Source organism: Betta splendens, chromosome 9 (assembly GCF_900634795.4).
Source record: "Betta splendens chromosome 9, fBetSpl5.4, whole genome shotgun sequence".
NCBI classification, from domain to species: domain Eukaryota; kingdom Metazoa; phylum Chordata; class Actinopteri; order Anabantiformes; family Osphronemidae; genus Betta; species Betta splendens.
This window is the reverse complement of record NC_040889.2, coordinates 2,912,308-2,927,415: the sequence shown is the minus strand read 5'-3', so window position 1 is coordinate 2,927,415 and position 15,108 is coordinate 2,912,308. Positions and strand designations below refer to the sequence as shown.

At 42.6% G+C, this 15,108-nt stretch overlaps 3 protein-coding genes across 3 annotated transcripts; 2 read left to right on the top strand and 1 right to left on the bottom strand.

The window, feature by feature from the left end:
• Positions 1-736: 736 nt before the first annotated feature.
• med21 (mediator complex subunit 21) lies at positions 737-3,538 on the bottom strand. The gene is made up of 4 exons (XM_029160544.3): positions 3,358-3,538; positions 2,915-3,029; positions 2,113-2,213; positions 737-1,365 (listed from the first exon to the last, which is right to left on the bottom strand). The coding sequence occupies exons 1-4, from the start codon at positions 3,397-3,399 to the stop codon at positions 1,186-1,188; spliced, it is 438 nt and encodes a 145-aa protein (XP_029016377.1). The 5' UTR covers positions 3,400-3,538; the 3' UTR covers positions 737-1,185.
• Positions 3,539-3,604: 66 nt separating this feature from the next.
• On the top strand, positions 3,605-6,630 carry fgfr1op2 (FGFR1 oncogene partner 2). The gene is made up of 6 exons (XM_029160525.3): positions 3,605-3,745; positions 4,463-4,599; positions 4,733-4,850; positions 5,008-5,150; positions 5,256-5,369; positions 6,170-6,630. The coding sequence occupies exons 1-6, from the start codon at positions 3,721-3,723 to the stop codon at positions 6,305-6,307; spliced, it is 675 nt and encodes a 224-aa protein (XP_029016358.1). The 5' UTR covers positions 3,605-3,720; the 3' UTR covers positions 6,308-6,630.
• A 604-nt stretch (positions 6,631-7,234) lies between these two features.
• tm7sf3 (transmembrane 7 superfamily member 3) lies at positions 7,235-14,804 on the top strand. Its single transcript, XM_029160423.3, has 12 exons — positions 7,235-7,517; positions 8,984-9,138; positions 10,637-10,787; positions 11,034-11,154; positions 11,843-12,014; positions 12,109-12,286; positions 12,367-12,453; positions 12,709-12,789; positions 12,884-13,036; positions 13,119-13,219; positions 13,319-13,481; positions 13,573-14,804. The coding sequence occupies exons 1-12, from the start codon at positions 7,427-7,429 to the stop codon at positions 13,824-13,826; spliced, it is 1,707 nt and encodes a 568-aa protein (XP_029016256.1). The 5' UTR covers positions 7,235-7,426; the 3' UTR covers positions 13,827-14,804.
• Positions 14,805-15,108: the final 304 nt, after the last annotated feature.

The following is a 15,108-nucleotide window of genomic DNA, read 5'->3' as shown; positions in this document are numbered from 1 at the left end:
TACTCCTACTTATAGTGATTTAAACACCTTAACTGTTAAGTTAGTTTTTCTACTGAGGCTGTTTACTTTAGTATCTCTGGAAAATTGGAAACTTTATTTCATCAAAGTTGATGAATCACAACAATAAACGTAACGAGTAAAAAGTAATTAGATAAGTGTTAAGAGTTTGTATGTTCTTTAAATCACCGGTAGTGGCATTTCAGGGCACTGTTTAGAATCCTTCCTGTTTTAGCGCCTTACCAACTTGACATTATTTCCCACATAGCAGTTCATCTAAATATCATGTCCATCCAACTATCTTCCAAGCCGCTTATTCCCATATGCGGGGGTGTTGGAGCCTAATCCAGCTGGCTATGGGCGAGAGGCAGGGTACACCCTGGACGGGTCACCAGTCCATCGCAGGGCAACACAGAGACACACAACCATTCACACACACACACTCACACCTACGGGCAATGGGGAGAGGCCAATCAACCTAATACAAATCTTTTGCACAAGGAAGCTGGAGAGAACACAGGAAGAACGTGAGAACTCCACACAGAAAGTCACCAAGGCCGCCTCCGGGAATCGAACCCAGAACCTTCCACCGCACCGCCTCTAAATATCATGTCTTACCTGAAATTAAACAGTAAACTTATAGAATGCAAAAGGACAATGTACATTTGACACACCCTTACCTATAAACAGAAATTTAGTCATACTAAAAATTCTGTAATTTAAACAACACTAAAAGAAATTACAAGCATGTTCTTTTTATTCATAAATATCTACAAATGCATACAGAGACATAACTGTATAACTCTGCATAACTACAGAGACAAACATTAACTATACATATACAAATTGCAAAACAAATTAGATCAGTCATGAAAAAAAAGAAAATAACAAAATCCCAAATCAAAAACAATGTATGAGAAAGAACTCTTCTATTCCTCTCTAGCTGGGTTTCAGACATGACCCTTTCTGATCCAAAGGACTTGAAGGGCAAAAAAAAAAGGTAAAAAATTATTTGTCACTGCCTCATTTTTTCCTAGGTATATCCAGACCTGTGAAAGAGTCTTGTGCTTAAGTGGTCAGCTTCTAGTGTTTTAGTCTCAGACGTGAGGCAGTCGTTTTGAGTTGGTGGGATTCTAATTGGAGGTCACAATATAACAGAGTTCAAAACTGAGTTTTGTATCATGCAGGTCAGGATTCTGTTGGCGATGTCTGGTTGGGTGCCCCATTGCGGGTCCGAAGCTGAGATTGGGCAATATCAGCCAGGGCACTCTGGATCTTTTCCAGCAACATGTCACCGCGGTAAACCACCTCCTCTAGACGAGCTGCCGCTTCATGGTTTTCATCCTCCAGCTGTCGTAGACTGGCAGCCTGACAAAAGGTCACGATGAGTGAGATATGTTTTATAATTACATGTGTGCACAAGAGGGGTTTCTCACCTCAAAGGTTATAAATACATGGAACTATAGTAGCTTTCACACTAATCATTTAATACAGGTTTAGAAAGATAAGCTTTATTGTCATTGCACAGTCACACTTAGTATAAAAGTACAATGAAATTGCGAACTGTCCCACTTTGGTGCAAAGAAAAAAATAGATATAATAGATAAGGACAAAACCTATCATACAAAAAATGGCCAAGGTCTATATATCGAGAGAAAGAGAGAGAGAGAACGCAACGGTGTTGCACTTGACCCTAGCGTAGGCTAGCCACACAACTAACTAACTAACTAACTAACTAACTAACTAACTAACTAACTAACTAACTAACTAACTACACACACACACACACACACACACACACACACACACACACACACACACACACACACACACACACACACACACAAAATCATGTGATATACACATCCTGCTGCCTCCGAGTCTTGAGAAGTCGATGTAAAGAGTAGCTGTTGGCTCCCTCTTTTGGCTAAAAGGCAAAACTACTGAATGCAGTTCAGCTAATTTTGATGCTTTAAACACTTTCATAGAGCAGGATAAATCCAGGATTGGCCATGTAAAAAATATTAAGATATCTTTCTAGTTTGCTGTTAAGACTTTAAAGAAAACACGGTGGATACACATTTTTGTGCGAGCAATGCTTCGGTGTGAACTGACCTGCAGAGCAGCTGTAGACTCCTCACTGGGCAGAGAGTCGATGAGCACATCTACATCTTTGGCTGTTCTGGCGATGAGTGCCGCAAACAGCTGAGCATATTCTAGCCAGAGATAAAAATGAAGTAACTTTACTGTAACTTAAGAGTATTGAGGCTTTGATGGCAGACTGAAGGCAAAACCTCAACCACAAAATATTCAGAACAGCAAAAACCTGAGAGGTGGAGAGGTGTGGCCAAATACAAATACCCAGGAGTGTACTTGGACAATAGACTGGACTAGAACTCCTCAGCAGTGAACAAGAAGGTTCAGAGCAAGATGTACTTGCTGAGGAGGCTCAGGTCCTTTAACGTCTGCAGCACCATGTTGAGGATGTTCTATGAGTCTGTGCTGGCCAGTGTTTAATGCTGTGGTCTGCTGGGGCAGCAGCATAAAAGCAGCAGACAGTAACAGACTGGACAAATTGATCAGAAGGTCTGGCTCTGTTCTGGGGGTGGAGCTGGACCCCTTGCATGCTGTAGCGGAGAGGAGGATGCTGGTCAAACTCCTCTCTATCCTAGACAACATCTCCCACCCCCCTCCACACCTCACCGGTGGTGAGAAAGGTGGCCATCCGCCTGTACAATTCCTCCTCCCTCTGTAAGGGTTGATTTTCATCCGTGCAATAAAATGTATAACAAAACTTTAGCTAGTACACAGATGTGTTTTTTAGTTTTTTTAAAAAACAGCCTTGAGGTAGCAAATAGTAGATAATTAGAGAAAATGCTGTTGCTAACAATATGAATTATATAAACTAACAACCAACCTTCGGTTGGGTTTGCGGGTTGATCCTTGTTGATAGCCGTCTGGATGTTGCTGAAGGAGGCAGGAGGAGCACATTGTTGCAGGACGCCGATAGCGTTACAAAACTGATCTGCAAGCTGAACGCAAAAGCGTAATAGATGACACTTACAATAAACCACCTGTCTACCAAGTTTAATACTGAACAACAATCAGAACCTTATATTTTACCACTATGACGCCATAACAAATGTTTTGTACGAGATATGACGCTAAAACAGAGTTTAACCATCTTAATATGTGTTATTTAACGTTTCGGGCCTCCTTCTCGTTAGCTACCCAACGACTTAGCTAAAGTTAAAGTAAACCAATACGTACACCCCTAAATAATATACAGAATCCTAGCTTTCATTTACGTAAATTGTTATTTCACAACAGAAATACTTTAAAACTTAAAATTTGTCTTACGGAATTGACTGCATCCTGTAGCTGCGTTAGCCTGTCCGCCATGTTTATATAATAAAGCTAAATCCCGCCGTTGCTGTCGCGAGACCATCGTCATCGCATAAAACCTCGCGTACTTGGGCGATACTTTGAAAACTGCTGTTTGCATATTATCGTAAAGTTAGCAGTAGCAGCCTCTCAGGATACTGCACAGATTGAGCTTCACAGTTTAGTAGTCACAGACCTGTTCAGTTTGCTGTGTTTCAACAAAGAAAAGAGCTGAATCCGAATCTACGTGTTGCTCCTTGATGGAGACTAATGCTGTCTTGTAGCTGCCGCTAATTTAGCTACCAAACATCAACAGGAAGTAACGGGTTACGAACCTTAATGTCTTGCTCGTTAGGCTCTCCAGGTACAACTATTTGATTATTTTTCATTACAATACCAACCTTTCAGTCCGACTAACAATTTTAGCCTTTAAATAGTTGTATTACAGTGTGGTTAATGAGCCAGCTAGCCTAATTGTAAACAAACACTTTTGCTTAATGTTGCTGCACCAGGTTAATTCATCCAAAACATAATACATGTATAACTTTACTTTTACTAGAGTTAAAATAAATATAGCCTAGTATACTAGAAACTGTCTGTCACTTACAGCAAGGTGATGTCAGCTGATGTGCCAGCTAATTCTTTCAAGCTATCATCCAACGAGCTAAGGACGTGGTGGTTTTGGTTACTACACGTTTAGTCCTCAGGGTTATTCACTTTAATTGTCCTTCTTATTTTATCATACTAAAACGTTAGTATGCCTGGATGCTAACTTGAGAAGTAGTAAAACACAGACTGCTCTAAACAAATAGTGTCACTGTGCCTGTGGAATATCTTGACATGATAGGTTTTACTTCAAATCAAATTAAAAAAAACAAAACAAAGAATAGGCTTGCCAATGGGAATAATAAGGGCTGGATAAAAGGTGTTTCCTTGCAATAATTTTAGGTTATCATTAAGACATTAAAAGGGTTGGGTTACTGGTTAACCTGGTTTATTCATGGATTATCCAGATGTATATTGATGGAATAAGTGTCAATAAACATTTAGTTCCTCATTATCATGGCCTGTATCTTCTTAGGCATGAACTGCACCTTAGACAAGGTTCTGGCTGATGCCAAGTCACTAGTGGAAAGGCTTCGTAACCATGACAATGCTGCAGAGATGCTAATCGAACAGACAACATCCCTCAACAAGCGAGTGGAGGCCATGAAGCAGGTAATGCTTTGGATTATTAAAGATAAATGTTATCAAGGAAAGACATCTAAAATGAGCTAAGATATTACAAATGTGAAAATATAAAGAGTTGTACTGAAACAATAAAGTTGTTATTGGCCTTGTTATTTCTTAGTACCAGGAGGAGATTGACACTTTGAACCAAGTTGCGCGACACCGACCTCGTTCCAGTCTGGTCCTGGGAATCCAGCAGGAGAATCGTCAGATCAGGGAGCTCCAGCAGGAAAATAAAGGTAAGGCAATATTTTGTAATCACATTATACTTATTTTATTTTAATGGGTGTTTTTTGGACGGGGGTGGGGGGGTGAAATAGGTTTGGAGCCTAATCATTTAGTTTGACTTCCATCATTGTGTTCTTCAAAAAGAAACTTTCTATATCCTTCCCATAGAGCTACGGACATCTTTGGAAGAACACCAGTCTGCATTAGAACTCATCATGACCAAATACAGAGAGCAGGTGTTTAGGCTCTTGATGGCCAGCAAGAGGGATGACCCAGCCATCGTCACACAACTGAAGGAGCAGCACACCACAGTAAGAGAAAAAGAGAAGTTCACTTCTACCTTTTTTAAGGGCCTTTTAAGTATTATTTGTTATATTGTATTTATACATATTAACACTTGTATTTGTCATTCATAGGAAATGCAGGCACACATAGACAAGATCAATGAGATGGCCTCAGTGATGAAGAAGGCGATAGAGGTGGACGAGGGTCGGATATGTGATGATGAGGAAAGAATTAAACAGCTGGAGGTAAAAGCAAACATTCAACGTGTTTCACATTAAATCCTAGCTGTTTAAAATAATATATGGATTTACTGCCTTCATTTGTAAACTTGATGTGACCTTGTTCTATGAGCTTACTAGCTCAAAGAGGTCAACACAAATGAACCGCTGTTGTTAATTAAATAAAAATTGATAGTGTTTTCGAAAATTAATATAATGTATCATAGTGTGGTGATATTTTGTTATACCCCATAACATTATTGTAGGGGTAGTCGTAGTAGTATGGGTATTTGTATCCATTTTAGTCTGATATTCAATACAACTAGATCCCTGTTTAAGACTGTTAAGTTAACAGGAACTAAAAGGGTATGAACACACTCATTAGAGAAACAATTGTGGTTTCTCTAATGAGTGTGGCAACTACTGATGTTGGTTGCCACATGATCACCATGAACAAAAAGGAAAAAAAAGAGTAAAACTGATCATACGCCTTTAAACATGTCCTTTTGTTAGTGTCCCTTTTCCACTGTAACCTTATATAGTTGATAGATCTCTAACCTGCTTCTATTGCTGTACATATTTTGAGCACAGGTTGTTTGTTTTTTAAGAATACTGTCATATGATTAGTTACAATTGCATTTGTTCCTGTGACGCAATTGGTTGACATGTGCTCACAGGGACCGTTACTGACAACTTAACAAGAGTTCTCATTTTAAGTTTTACATTATCCAGTGCTACTAATAAGCAAAGTTTCCCTAAATGAGAGGGTAGTATCCATTACGTATTCATGGCATTATTACATCTTGATGTGTACATTTCTTCTTTAGCTGGAAAACAGGGGACTACGAGAACTGCTGGGAATCAGTCGTGAGGCTTTTCTGGTTCTAAAAAGGGAAGACGCATCAGAGAGCACATCGCTATCACCGTTGCTGACCAGCGCAGACATCAGCTCACGAAAGAGTTGAAGTTCCTGGCGACTGCCAGTCCACCTCTCTGTGCTGCTACTACTGTGTACAGTGTGTATTGCCACTTACCACTTCACCTTTAACCCCACTGATCTTGTGATTCCCCCTCTCCTCATTCTCTTGGTGCATTTACAGCATGACTCTCCAAAGCTGAAACCTATGTGATGAGTCAGACAAGAAGTGTGTCCACTTGTATTTCTCAATCTCTGTTGGTACTTCTATTTTGTTTCCTAATTTTGCCAGTGTGCATGAGCCTGTGGTGCCTGTGTAGTGTAAATGAATAAAGGAAGGGCTTCGGTTGGAATAAATCGGTGAACAGGAAATTGTTTCTGCTGAGCTGATGTGTGTGTATTTGTAAGTACAGATACCTGTCTTTTACTTTCACTCATCCTCTTATTGTTGTTGTGACCAATGGCCTATAAATAGAAAACTATGATCAACACACGCTGTAATGCTTAATTACTCTTTCTGCAGCAGAGCTAGAGCTAAAAATGTCTAATAAGACACCTTCCTCTCACAGGCTATATTTTTATGGCTGAAGCACAAAAATTTTTTTTATTTATTTTTATTTTTTAATTATAACCAACAGCTGTCATTTGTGCTGCTTTAAAGATAATTTTACACAAAATATTTGCTTGGTATAATTGATTCGTGAGAAATGATATTAGAGAGGTCGCACTTTGCTGTTGTCTACAAACTAAACGCCATATCATGCATACATGATACAAAAGCTTCGTTATAGGCGACATGTCATAATATATAGTATAATATTTAAGATCTAGACCATCGGATGTAAATTCACCAAAACCTAAGCAAAAAGATAGAGATTTGCAAGCTGTGGTTGTGAGACATCCTCACTGGAGCTACGATCTAGCAACGGCGAGGGGCGGGCGGAGTTATCGCGGGATCGCGAACACGCTTCTCGCGGGAACACGTAGGCTCGTCAAAGCAGCGAAAGCTACTGCAGAGCAGAGGGCAGTTTTTGCTGCGCTTGTTGCTCGAGTCAAGCATGTCACGCTTGCGTTTACAGGGACTCCTACCACCCAAACACAGGAAACTTCGAGGCTGCCAGTGATTTTTTACTGAAACGTTAAGCTGTGAATTAAACCAAAATCGAAGATGTGTCGCTTCATTTGGTGGCCGCTCCTGCTGCTGCTGCCACCGCTGCTTTTGCTGCCTTCAATCCGTGAAGTTCAGGCTCAAGTTGACAGTGAGTTCGACCTAACCTGGTGTTGTATTACTTTCACTTTTCGAGCTACGTTATATGTTTTGCAGCACGTCGGACAGGTTGGAATATCAAGGCGATGAGTTGCCTTTGTCTTCCTGTACAGTGTATTCTGTAAATCACTGAACGTCAGTCGGCTAAACTTGCTATGAAGCTTTAGCTGAATGCTACATAATGTTATGTGTGTAATTAATTGTTGTAAAAATCAAATCAAATTATATATATATATATATTAGTAAATGTAGTAAACATAATAGGATGTTAATTTCGTATACTTTGTGGTTGTTCTAGCTCCAGTACTGTCTGACACTGACAGACAGTACTGACAAAGTAAACTTGATCTGAATAGATTCCCAGCGTAATTTTAGCCCGCGTGACATCACACTCGTCTGCATTAAACACTGAGGGAGCCGGACTCTGATCCACAAACAGAACTTCTACACAGCTCACCGCGAAATCTAGTGCATGAGATCTAATGCTTATCTTGGAGGATCAGCAAACGCATTATTTAAAACCAAACGCGTGCACACAAACAGATGATGTTTTGCAGAAAGAGTCTGCAACCACCCTTTTTAGACTTTGAGACACGCTGCAGCTGATCAGAGTGATCAGTGAAAGATAAAACGGCGAGGAAAGTTCAGCTTCACAGTGACACGGAGCAGTTTGAAGATAGAAGGGTGCGTGTCTTTACGTTTTAGTCTAGCCTTGACAGATTATTTAGAAGAGTGCTGCCTATTATACACATTGCTGTTTTCTATGAGTCAAGCCAAAAACTACTTTTAGATCTGATTAGTAGATTGCTGCTGTTCAAGTTTCGTGGTTTTATGCATCAGCTTAGGTGTCACTGCTTAACTGTGAGGCCCTTGATCATTACTGATAAGCTGATAAATTAGAAGTTAGTTAATTATGTTTTAATAAAAGCCTGAAAACATGTCAGGATGATATCTTGAATCCAGTCAGCCCTAAGGTTTCCACATTAATGCTGCAGACACCGTGATGTATTGAAAGCGAATGCTTTACTTTATGTCACTGCTGCCATGCTGTTCACCGTGCACAGGCTTTAGGTTGTGGCTTTTTAGCCAACCGGCAAATCTGAAATCAACAGCTGCCATGGTAAATTATAGTCAGGTTTACAGGCTCAGCTTATTATTACATTATTCTTATTATATTCCACTGAAAGTAGCCCTTTGCGAAAGGACTCATGGTGGGCTTCAGTAAGGTGCAGCACTTGTGCTGTCTTATTTGGGAGATCCCTCCTTGAAGGACTGCTGTGCTTGTGTATGAATGGCACAAAGGGTCAAAGGTCCTTTTTATGTACTCTTGTTATACAAGCTCTGGTTATTTGGCTGTATTGTAATGATAACCATATGCCAATACACAACAACAAACCTACTGATACAAATTAGGGGGACTTGTGAAAATAAGCCATACTTTACCCCTCCCCGTCACAGATGGCGTGATCTTCCTGCCAGGGACCTTCCAGAATGTCAACATCTCGCAGAACGAGACAGTGGAGGCTGTGGTGTCCAGGATCCCACCAGAGGCTGCGTTCATCTCCCTGCAGTTCCACACGCAGCACCGTAATGTCACCCTCTCCTACACTCAGGTGAGAAAGGGTTAAGTTTCCTTAGGCATCCCATCATTATACAATTACAGGCTGGATATGATTGATGCTGATGTAAGGGCAGCTATCAGTAGTTTAGTTTAATGAGTACAGTGCAGTACATCCCCTGGTGCTCCATGTTTGCAGCTTCTTAGCACATACCAAGTCCCAAGGAATTTACAGCTCGAGCTAGTTAATCAAGACTGGATTCCTTTTAAGTGGTGACTTAGTTTTACAATTTGAGGATTGTATGACAAAGTATAACATTACGCTGCAGGTGTAGAGGCAGGTCAATTCATTAATTCATTCAAAAATCAACCATGATTGCATTAAACTCGATGGAAAGCTATGAACAACCAGTTAGTTCAACCTCTAATTGATCAGCAAGAGCTTGTGTGTAAGGTCGTCTGATCCCACTGGGGGGGGGGGGTTGTAGTGGCAGTCAGCTGACTCACGGCTCTGTGGTCATGAGTGGCAGACAGGGCGGCCCTGAGGGAAAACCTTTTGGCCTCCCTCCCAGACATCTCGAGGGAGGAAAAAAACAGGGCTGAGTCCAAGCAGCACAGAGGGACAAGCGGGCCGATCTAGGTTGGCCTCGTTTTGCCCGCCAATCTAAAAATCCGCCTGTAGCCTCAGAAGCAGATGCAGACAAATGTTACATCTTGATATGAGGCTGATCGCTATCACTTAAACAAGCTTGAAAGGAAATTCAGCGAAAGTGAGGAAGTGCGCTCTAAACTTGAGAAACAAAGAAGCTTAATGAGTGGTGTGTTTCACTTGAATTTCCCATCCTTGTTTCCTTATTTGGATCACTTTCACTCACTCCTAGTTAGAAATAACTTTTTTTTGCATTTGTTACAACCAAAGCTCTTGTGAACCGATCTGGGTTTCAAGCACTGATGGTGGACATTTCCTGTGAAGCAGCTCTGCAGACCACACTGAAAAGGGGCCGGTGTTACACAATGACCCGATTGTAGGGTTAAGAGTCGTACTATGTGGGCAGGGACCTTTGTTGCGCCACACTCGTTAATTTGCACGCCGCTTGAAACCGTGCGAAGTGTGTCTGAAGTGTCAGGTGAAAGTGTATCTACATATTTCAAATCCTTCCTTATTGTGAGAGGCAGTGGCTGAGCGAAGGCCCTACTGAAGCATGAAGACCCACAAAAGTGAGCCTATGACCCCAAGTTTGATGCGTGTCAGATTTGGTGGTCTCACTGGTCACGGGGCCTGAGGAAAACAAATACACAACGGCATGTTCAAGTTAAGCAACTGCGTGAACTAGTTGTGTCATATTGTTTGTTTGGTAACTAGTTCAGGCAGCGCGGTCCTGGTCCTCAGGAAGTGGGTGAACCATGTGACCCGCTTCCTTTCTCCTGCCAAGAACACACATCCAGATCACTTCTGGTTTAATTAATGGCATTCTTCTTCACCTTTTTCTTTCCTGTTGATCTAGTTCCAAAATGCTCATTCTGTGAGTTGTGTTTTTTTTTTTGCGCTTCAGGTACCGACCCAGGATCTCTCCCTGACAGCAGCGGACACTGGGCTCCTGTCGGCGCTGCAGGTGAACCAAGTGTCTCTCTCCTTCTTCCTGTCTTCTCCCTATGGCGACAGCGTGACGGGCACCGGGGTGGTTTTCGTGTACTCCAGCACTGGTACGTCTTAAATATAAATACTTCTCTAGCCTGTAGTTACAAAGAAGGAAGTCAACTAATGGTTCCGCAAAACCCGAGTCTTGCGCTGCAAAAATACTGATGTGACTCTGAGTTGACTGTGATTTTGACCTAAGGAAGCTCATGCAAGTCGTGACTGTGCATTGTGGTTGCTTTCCTAGTGCACTGAATTACTGCAGGGCTTTTTTTTAATGTTCTCCGGTTTAATGATGTGATTTTCTCTTTTAGCCCCGGTCCCTGGAGCTTGCAATCTAGAGTCTAACCTCGATATTGACCCAAACGTCTACATCCACTACAACATCTACGAGACATCTATACGCTTTGCGCCAGCCAACCTAGGATATGCGAGGTGACGCTCTGTTTCCTGTCGAGTTCTGTCTATTAACTTCAGCACCCCTCGTGTGGCACAGTGCTGGTATTCATTTGAATCATACATTTCTGTGGAGCCAAAACCCTCCTATTCACCAGCCACCAGACAGTGAAACATTTCTGTTCTGAACCGCTTGGAAATTCTGATCAACACGTCTTGGAGCCAATTGAGCTAAAAAGCTCATTGCCAGCAGTGATTTGCACCAGTACTAGCAGCTTTGATTGCAGCATTTCGCTGCTGTAGTTCACTGGCGCAGCGTTCTGTAAATCTCAACCAGTTAGCGATGTCAGACAAAGAAAGCTTGCCTTACATGCACCTTGCCTGGTCTTGTCTGGTGAATAGAAATTATTCAATATCATTCTATTTTGATCTTAACAAGATTTTCTACAAACAGATCTTTGCCACTAGCCATTTTAAATAGGCCTCTGTTACAGCTAAAGCTCTCTCACACCTCCCACAATCAGAGTTCACACGTTTCACCAATGAACCACTACCAGGTTTCATTCTTAGTCTCATCACACAGGTTTTCTCGCTCCCCTGTTTGCTGTCGTTTGCCCTTTGCAGTTTGCTCAAATGGCATTTGCTCATAATTTCTGATGTGTTTAAAAGTGCGTAGGAAGAGGTTTTCCTCCTCTCCATCAGCCTGACTGTGTCCACTCTCCTTCAGAGGGGAATCTCCTCCAGTCTGCGACGAGTCCACGGAGCCCAGCACGCGCTGGCGGCTGCAATACGATGTGTACCAGTACTTCCTACCCGAGAACGACCTGTCGGAGCGCAGCCTGCTCGGCGGCGTCCGGGCTGTGGCCGACATGGATGGCATCATGGCCAACGGCAGACGGGTACGGGCGGCACGAAGCCAACGACGCCTGGCGACGGCAGAATCCGGTCTGTCCTTGTTGAGTTCATATTTTTTTCCTCTCCCTCTCCCTGCAGGTCATGACCCTGTCGTCGTCTGACACGACCACCGCCGTGTTCAACTCCATCCCAGGGCAGGGCGTCCTCTACACGGTCGTGGTAAGAGACCCCTTGCTGAACACATCTGCTGCGTACGTCCCCGTCCACACCTACGCCTGCAGCTTCGCTTCGACACTGGACAGCTGCGAAACACTAGGTGAGCTCCCGCCTTGCCAACTAGTTTTGCATGTATGATGATGATAACTGATCGTGGGTCATATGTGTGTGTGATTTCAGGAAAGATATCAACAAAGCTTTTCTTCACCATCGCTGGCTTAGCAGGCCTGTTTGTCTGTTTCTTTGGGCATCACTTCTTCAAATGTGGTTAGTAGTGTGATGCTTGCTTTACTGTAGTATGGGTTAGATGGGGGGGGCTCCTCATCGGATCAGTTCCAATCCAAACACACGGCTGTCATCTGGTGGATGTGGTTTATGTGAAAATGAAAACATTGTTGTCGCGTGTCCCCATGTGATGAATCTTTCTCCTTTATGGACGATGTGCTTTTTCAAGACACATGTCTGTGCTGATTGGATGTTTACATCAGTCTGATGTTTTCCCTCTGCATCTGCGACACCCAGAATTGTTCTGCATGGGCTTCAGCTTTGCAGCGTTTTTCTTCTTCGTCCTCATCACACGGACCACAGACCTGGACTATAACAGTGAGTTTTCTTCTCTTCCACACTTGAATCAGTTGCAGTCTTTTCGTCTGTTTACGTGAAGGCAGCACCACAAACAGTTCTTCTCGTCTCACAGTTCGTCTCACCCTGGCGGCGGTGATCGGCGTGGTGGGCGGGGTCATCCTGGTGATGAGCTGGTGGCGGTTTGGCTCCGTCATGGCCTGTGTTGTCGTCGTTGGCCTCATTCTAGGCTTCCTCGTTGCCTCCACTGTCCTTTTCACTCCGCTTGGTAGGAAACAATGACAACACTAGAGTAGCAGAAAATCTGAGAAAGGCAACATTATACATCCTTTTTTTTTTCTTTTCCTCAGGCGACCTTGATGTGTTTAGGCGATCAAATGTAGTTTTCTGGCTGACGTTCTCCTGCATTGTAATAATAGTTCCACTTTTCTTCATGCGGTGGCCCAGAGAGGTAAGGGAATCATCACCGCTTACTCCTGTGGCGCCATCTATTGGCCATCTTATTAGTTAAAGGTAAGGACATCAAACTGAGCCGGTTTCTGTGTTTTAGGGAAACATCACCACCTGCGGCATCGTTGGAGGCTATGCCGTGGTTTTGGCCGTTAACGCCTACGTTTACACCAGCTTGTCTTACATCACCATGAACATCCTCAAACGCTTGCTCAACAGCAACTTCAGCCCTATGTTCACTGACGTACCGTTCCAAACTATAGGTAAGTTCAGCTCCTGTCAAACTCAACAGTGATAAATAAAATGGATTTAAATGAGCACAGTAGTTACTCTCCCTTTATGCGTCTCATTTAGACTACATCATGATCACAGTGTGGGTGGTGCTCGGCGCGGGCGGCATCGTCCTGCAGATTTACCGGGAGCACTCCCGACCGTTCTTCCCCCCCAGCCCGTACCTCACGTGGCTGCAGGAACGCGAGCGCCGCAGGACCAACGTATTGGACCCAAGCCATCACTTCCCCCCACTGTTCGACCGCGTCTTTGCCAGGCTCCGGCAGCTGACGAAACGCGTGGAGCCAGCGGGAGAACACACACCTCTGCTCCTGTGAACCTGATACATGTACACGCAGAATATGAGGAAACGATCCCTGCGATCATTTTGTTTGAAGATGATGAGAAGACGAGGATGATTATGATCATAATCATGATGGTGGTAATGGAGGATGTCCCTCACAACCAGTGCATGGCTCTGATTCCAGATCATCTGGCTGAAAAGCCCTTTCACAATAAAAGACACCAAGTGGGGTTCTGTCATTGACACTCTATGGGTGAATTAGACTTTTAAAATACCCCCCCAAAAATTTTTTATACAAAGACGGTGACAGCTTTTCTTCTTTTGGATCTAACACCGCTTTTATAAAACACTTGAATTGCAGTTTAAGAGTCACAAACTGATTTGTGAAATGAAAATGTATGATAAAAATGTAGCTGTTTTTGTCTGGCCTGCTCTGTTTGCACTGAAGTCAAAAACCACTAATGGTTTACTCAGCAAGGCAGTTCATCCCTGACCAGCGTGAGTGACCATAGGACCAGGTGATTAAGGTCTTACACTGGTGATTAAATGGCACATTTGATCATTAGCGTATCAGGAAAAACAACCAACTGATAAAGTAAATTCATGTAGTATTTAATGTAACAGACAAAATGTGTGACATTCCTTTGTAATTGTGTTTTTAGCTCCTGCTTGCTTATGTGTTCTTGTTCAGATGAAACCTGGCAGCCAGATTGGTTGGTTTGTACTTTGCACACTGGAATTAGTTTGTTCTGCTGACCCATTATTTGTCATGAACTTAAGCTTGTAAACGTCAGTATTTTATTTCGCTGCTGAGCTAAACTTTCTGGTCTGGTGAGGTTTTTTTAAGACAAGAATCCAAAAGAGTTTACAGACCTCTTGTTATTTGTAATTTGATTTGTTTTGATACCTAATAAATGCCTACAGCTAGAAACAGTGTTGTGTTAGTTTAGTGAAGTAATTGTATTCAAAGATGCCTTGGAACTAAACATTAAACGAATGTAATTAATGACAAGAGTCCTGTCATTTTATGTACTATAATAAATACAGATACACGCTACATGGTGTTTTAGAAGAACCACTAGAGGGCAGCAAAGTGCCACAGAAGACTGAGACCGACTGCTGGCCCTCATGCTGTCAGTGTACAGTTTGATTGTCTTCACAATCCTGTACAGCAAATCCGATGTGTGTTTGCCTGCAGGTGCCATAAACCAAATAAAGTCCATTTATTGATGACATCAACTGCTTTTCCCCCACAGTCTGTATTCCTTACAGACTTTGCTGAGATCAAGGCTAAGATGTAGATTTGGAACCATGTG

Bases quoted from the DNA above. Each gene is read 5' to 3' on its own strand.
- med21 (XM_029160544.3), bottom strand. From the start codon at position 3,399: ATGGCGGACAGGCTAACGCAGCTACAGGATGCAGTCAATTCC. The intron at 3,030-3,357 runs GTAAGACAAATT...TTTTGCGTTCAG, and splicing joins TACAGGATGCAGTCAATTCC to CTTGCAGATCAGTTTTGTAA. The intron at 1,366-2,112 runs GTCAGTTCACAC...ACCTTTTGTCAG, and splicing joins AGTCTACAGCTGCTCTGCAG to GCTGCCAGTCTACGACAGCT.
- fgfr1op2 (XM_029160525.3), top strand. From the start codon at position 3,721: ATGTCTTGCTCGTTAGGCTCTCCAG. The intron at 4,600-4,732 runs GTAATGCTTTGG...GTTATTTCTTAG, and splicing joins GAGTGGAGGCCATGAAGCAG to TACCAGGAGGAGATTGACAC. The intron at 4,851-5,007 runs GTAAGGCAATAT...TCCTTCCCATAG, and splicing joins GCTCCAGCAGGAAAATAAAG to AGCTACGGACATCTTTGGAA.
- tm7sf3 (XM_029160423.3), top strand. From the start codon at position 7,427: ATGTGTCGCTTCATTTGGTGGCCGCTCCTGCTGCTGCTGCCACCGCTG. The intron at 12,287-12,366 runs GTGAGCTCCCGC...GTGTGATTTCAG, and splicing joins GGACAGCTGCGAAACACTAG to GAAAGATATCAACAAAGCTT. The intron at 13,220-13,318 runs GTAAGGGAATCA...TCTGTGTTTTAG, and splicing joins TCATGCGGTGGCCCAGAGAG to GGAAACATCACCACCTGCGG.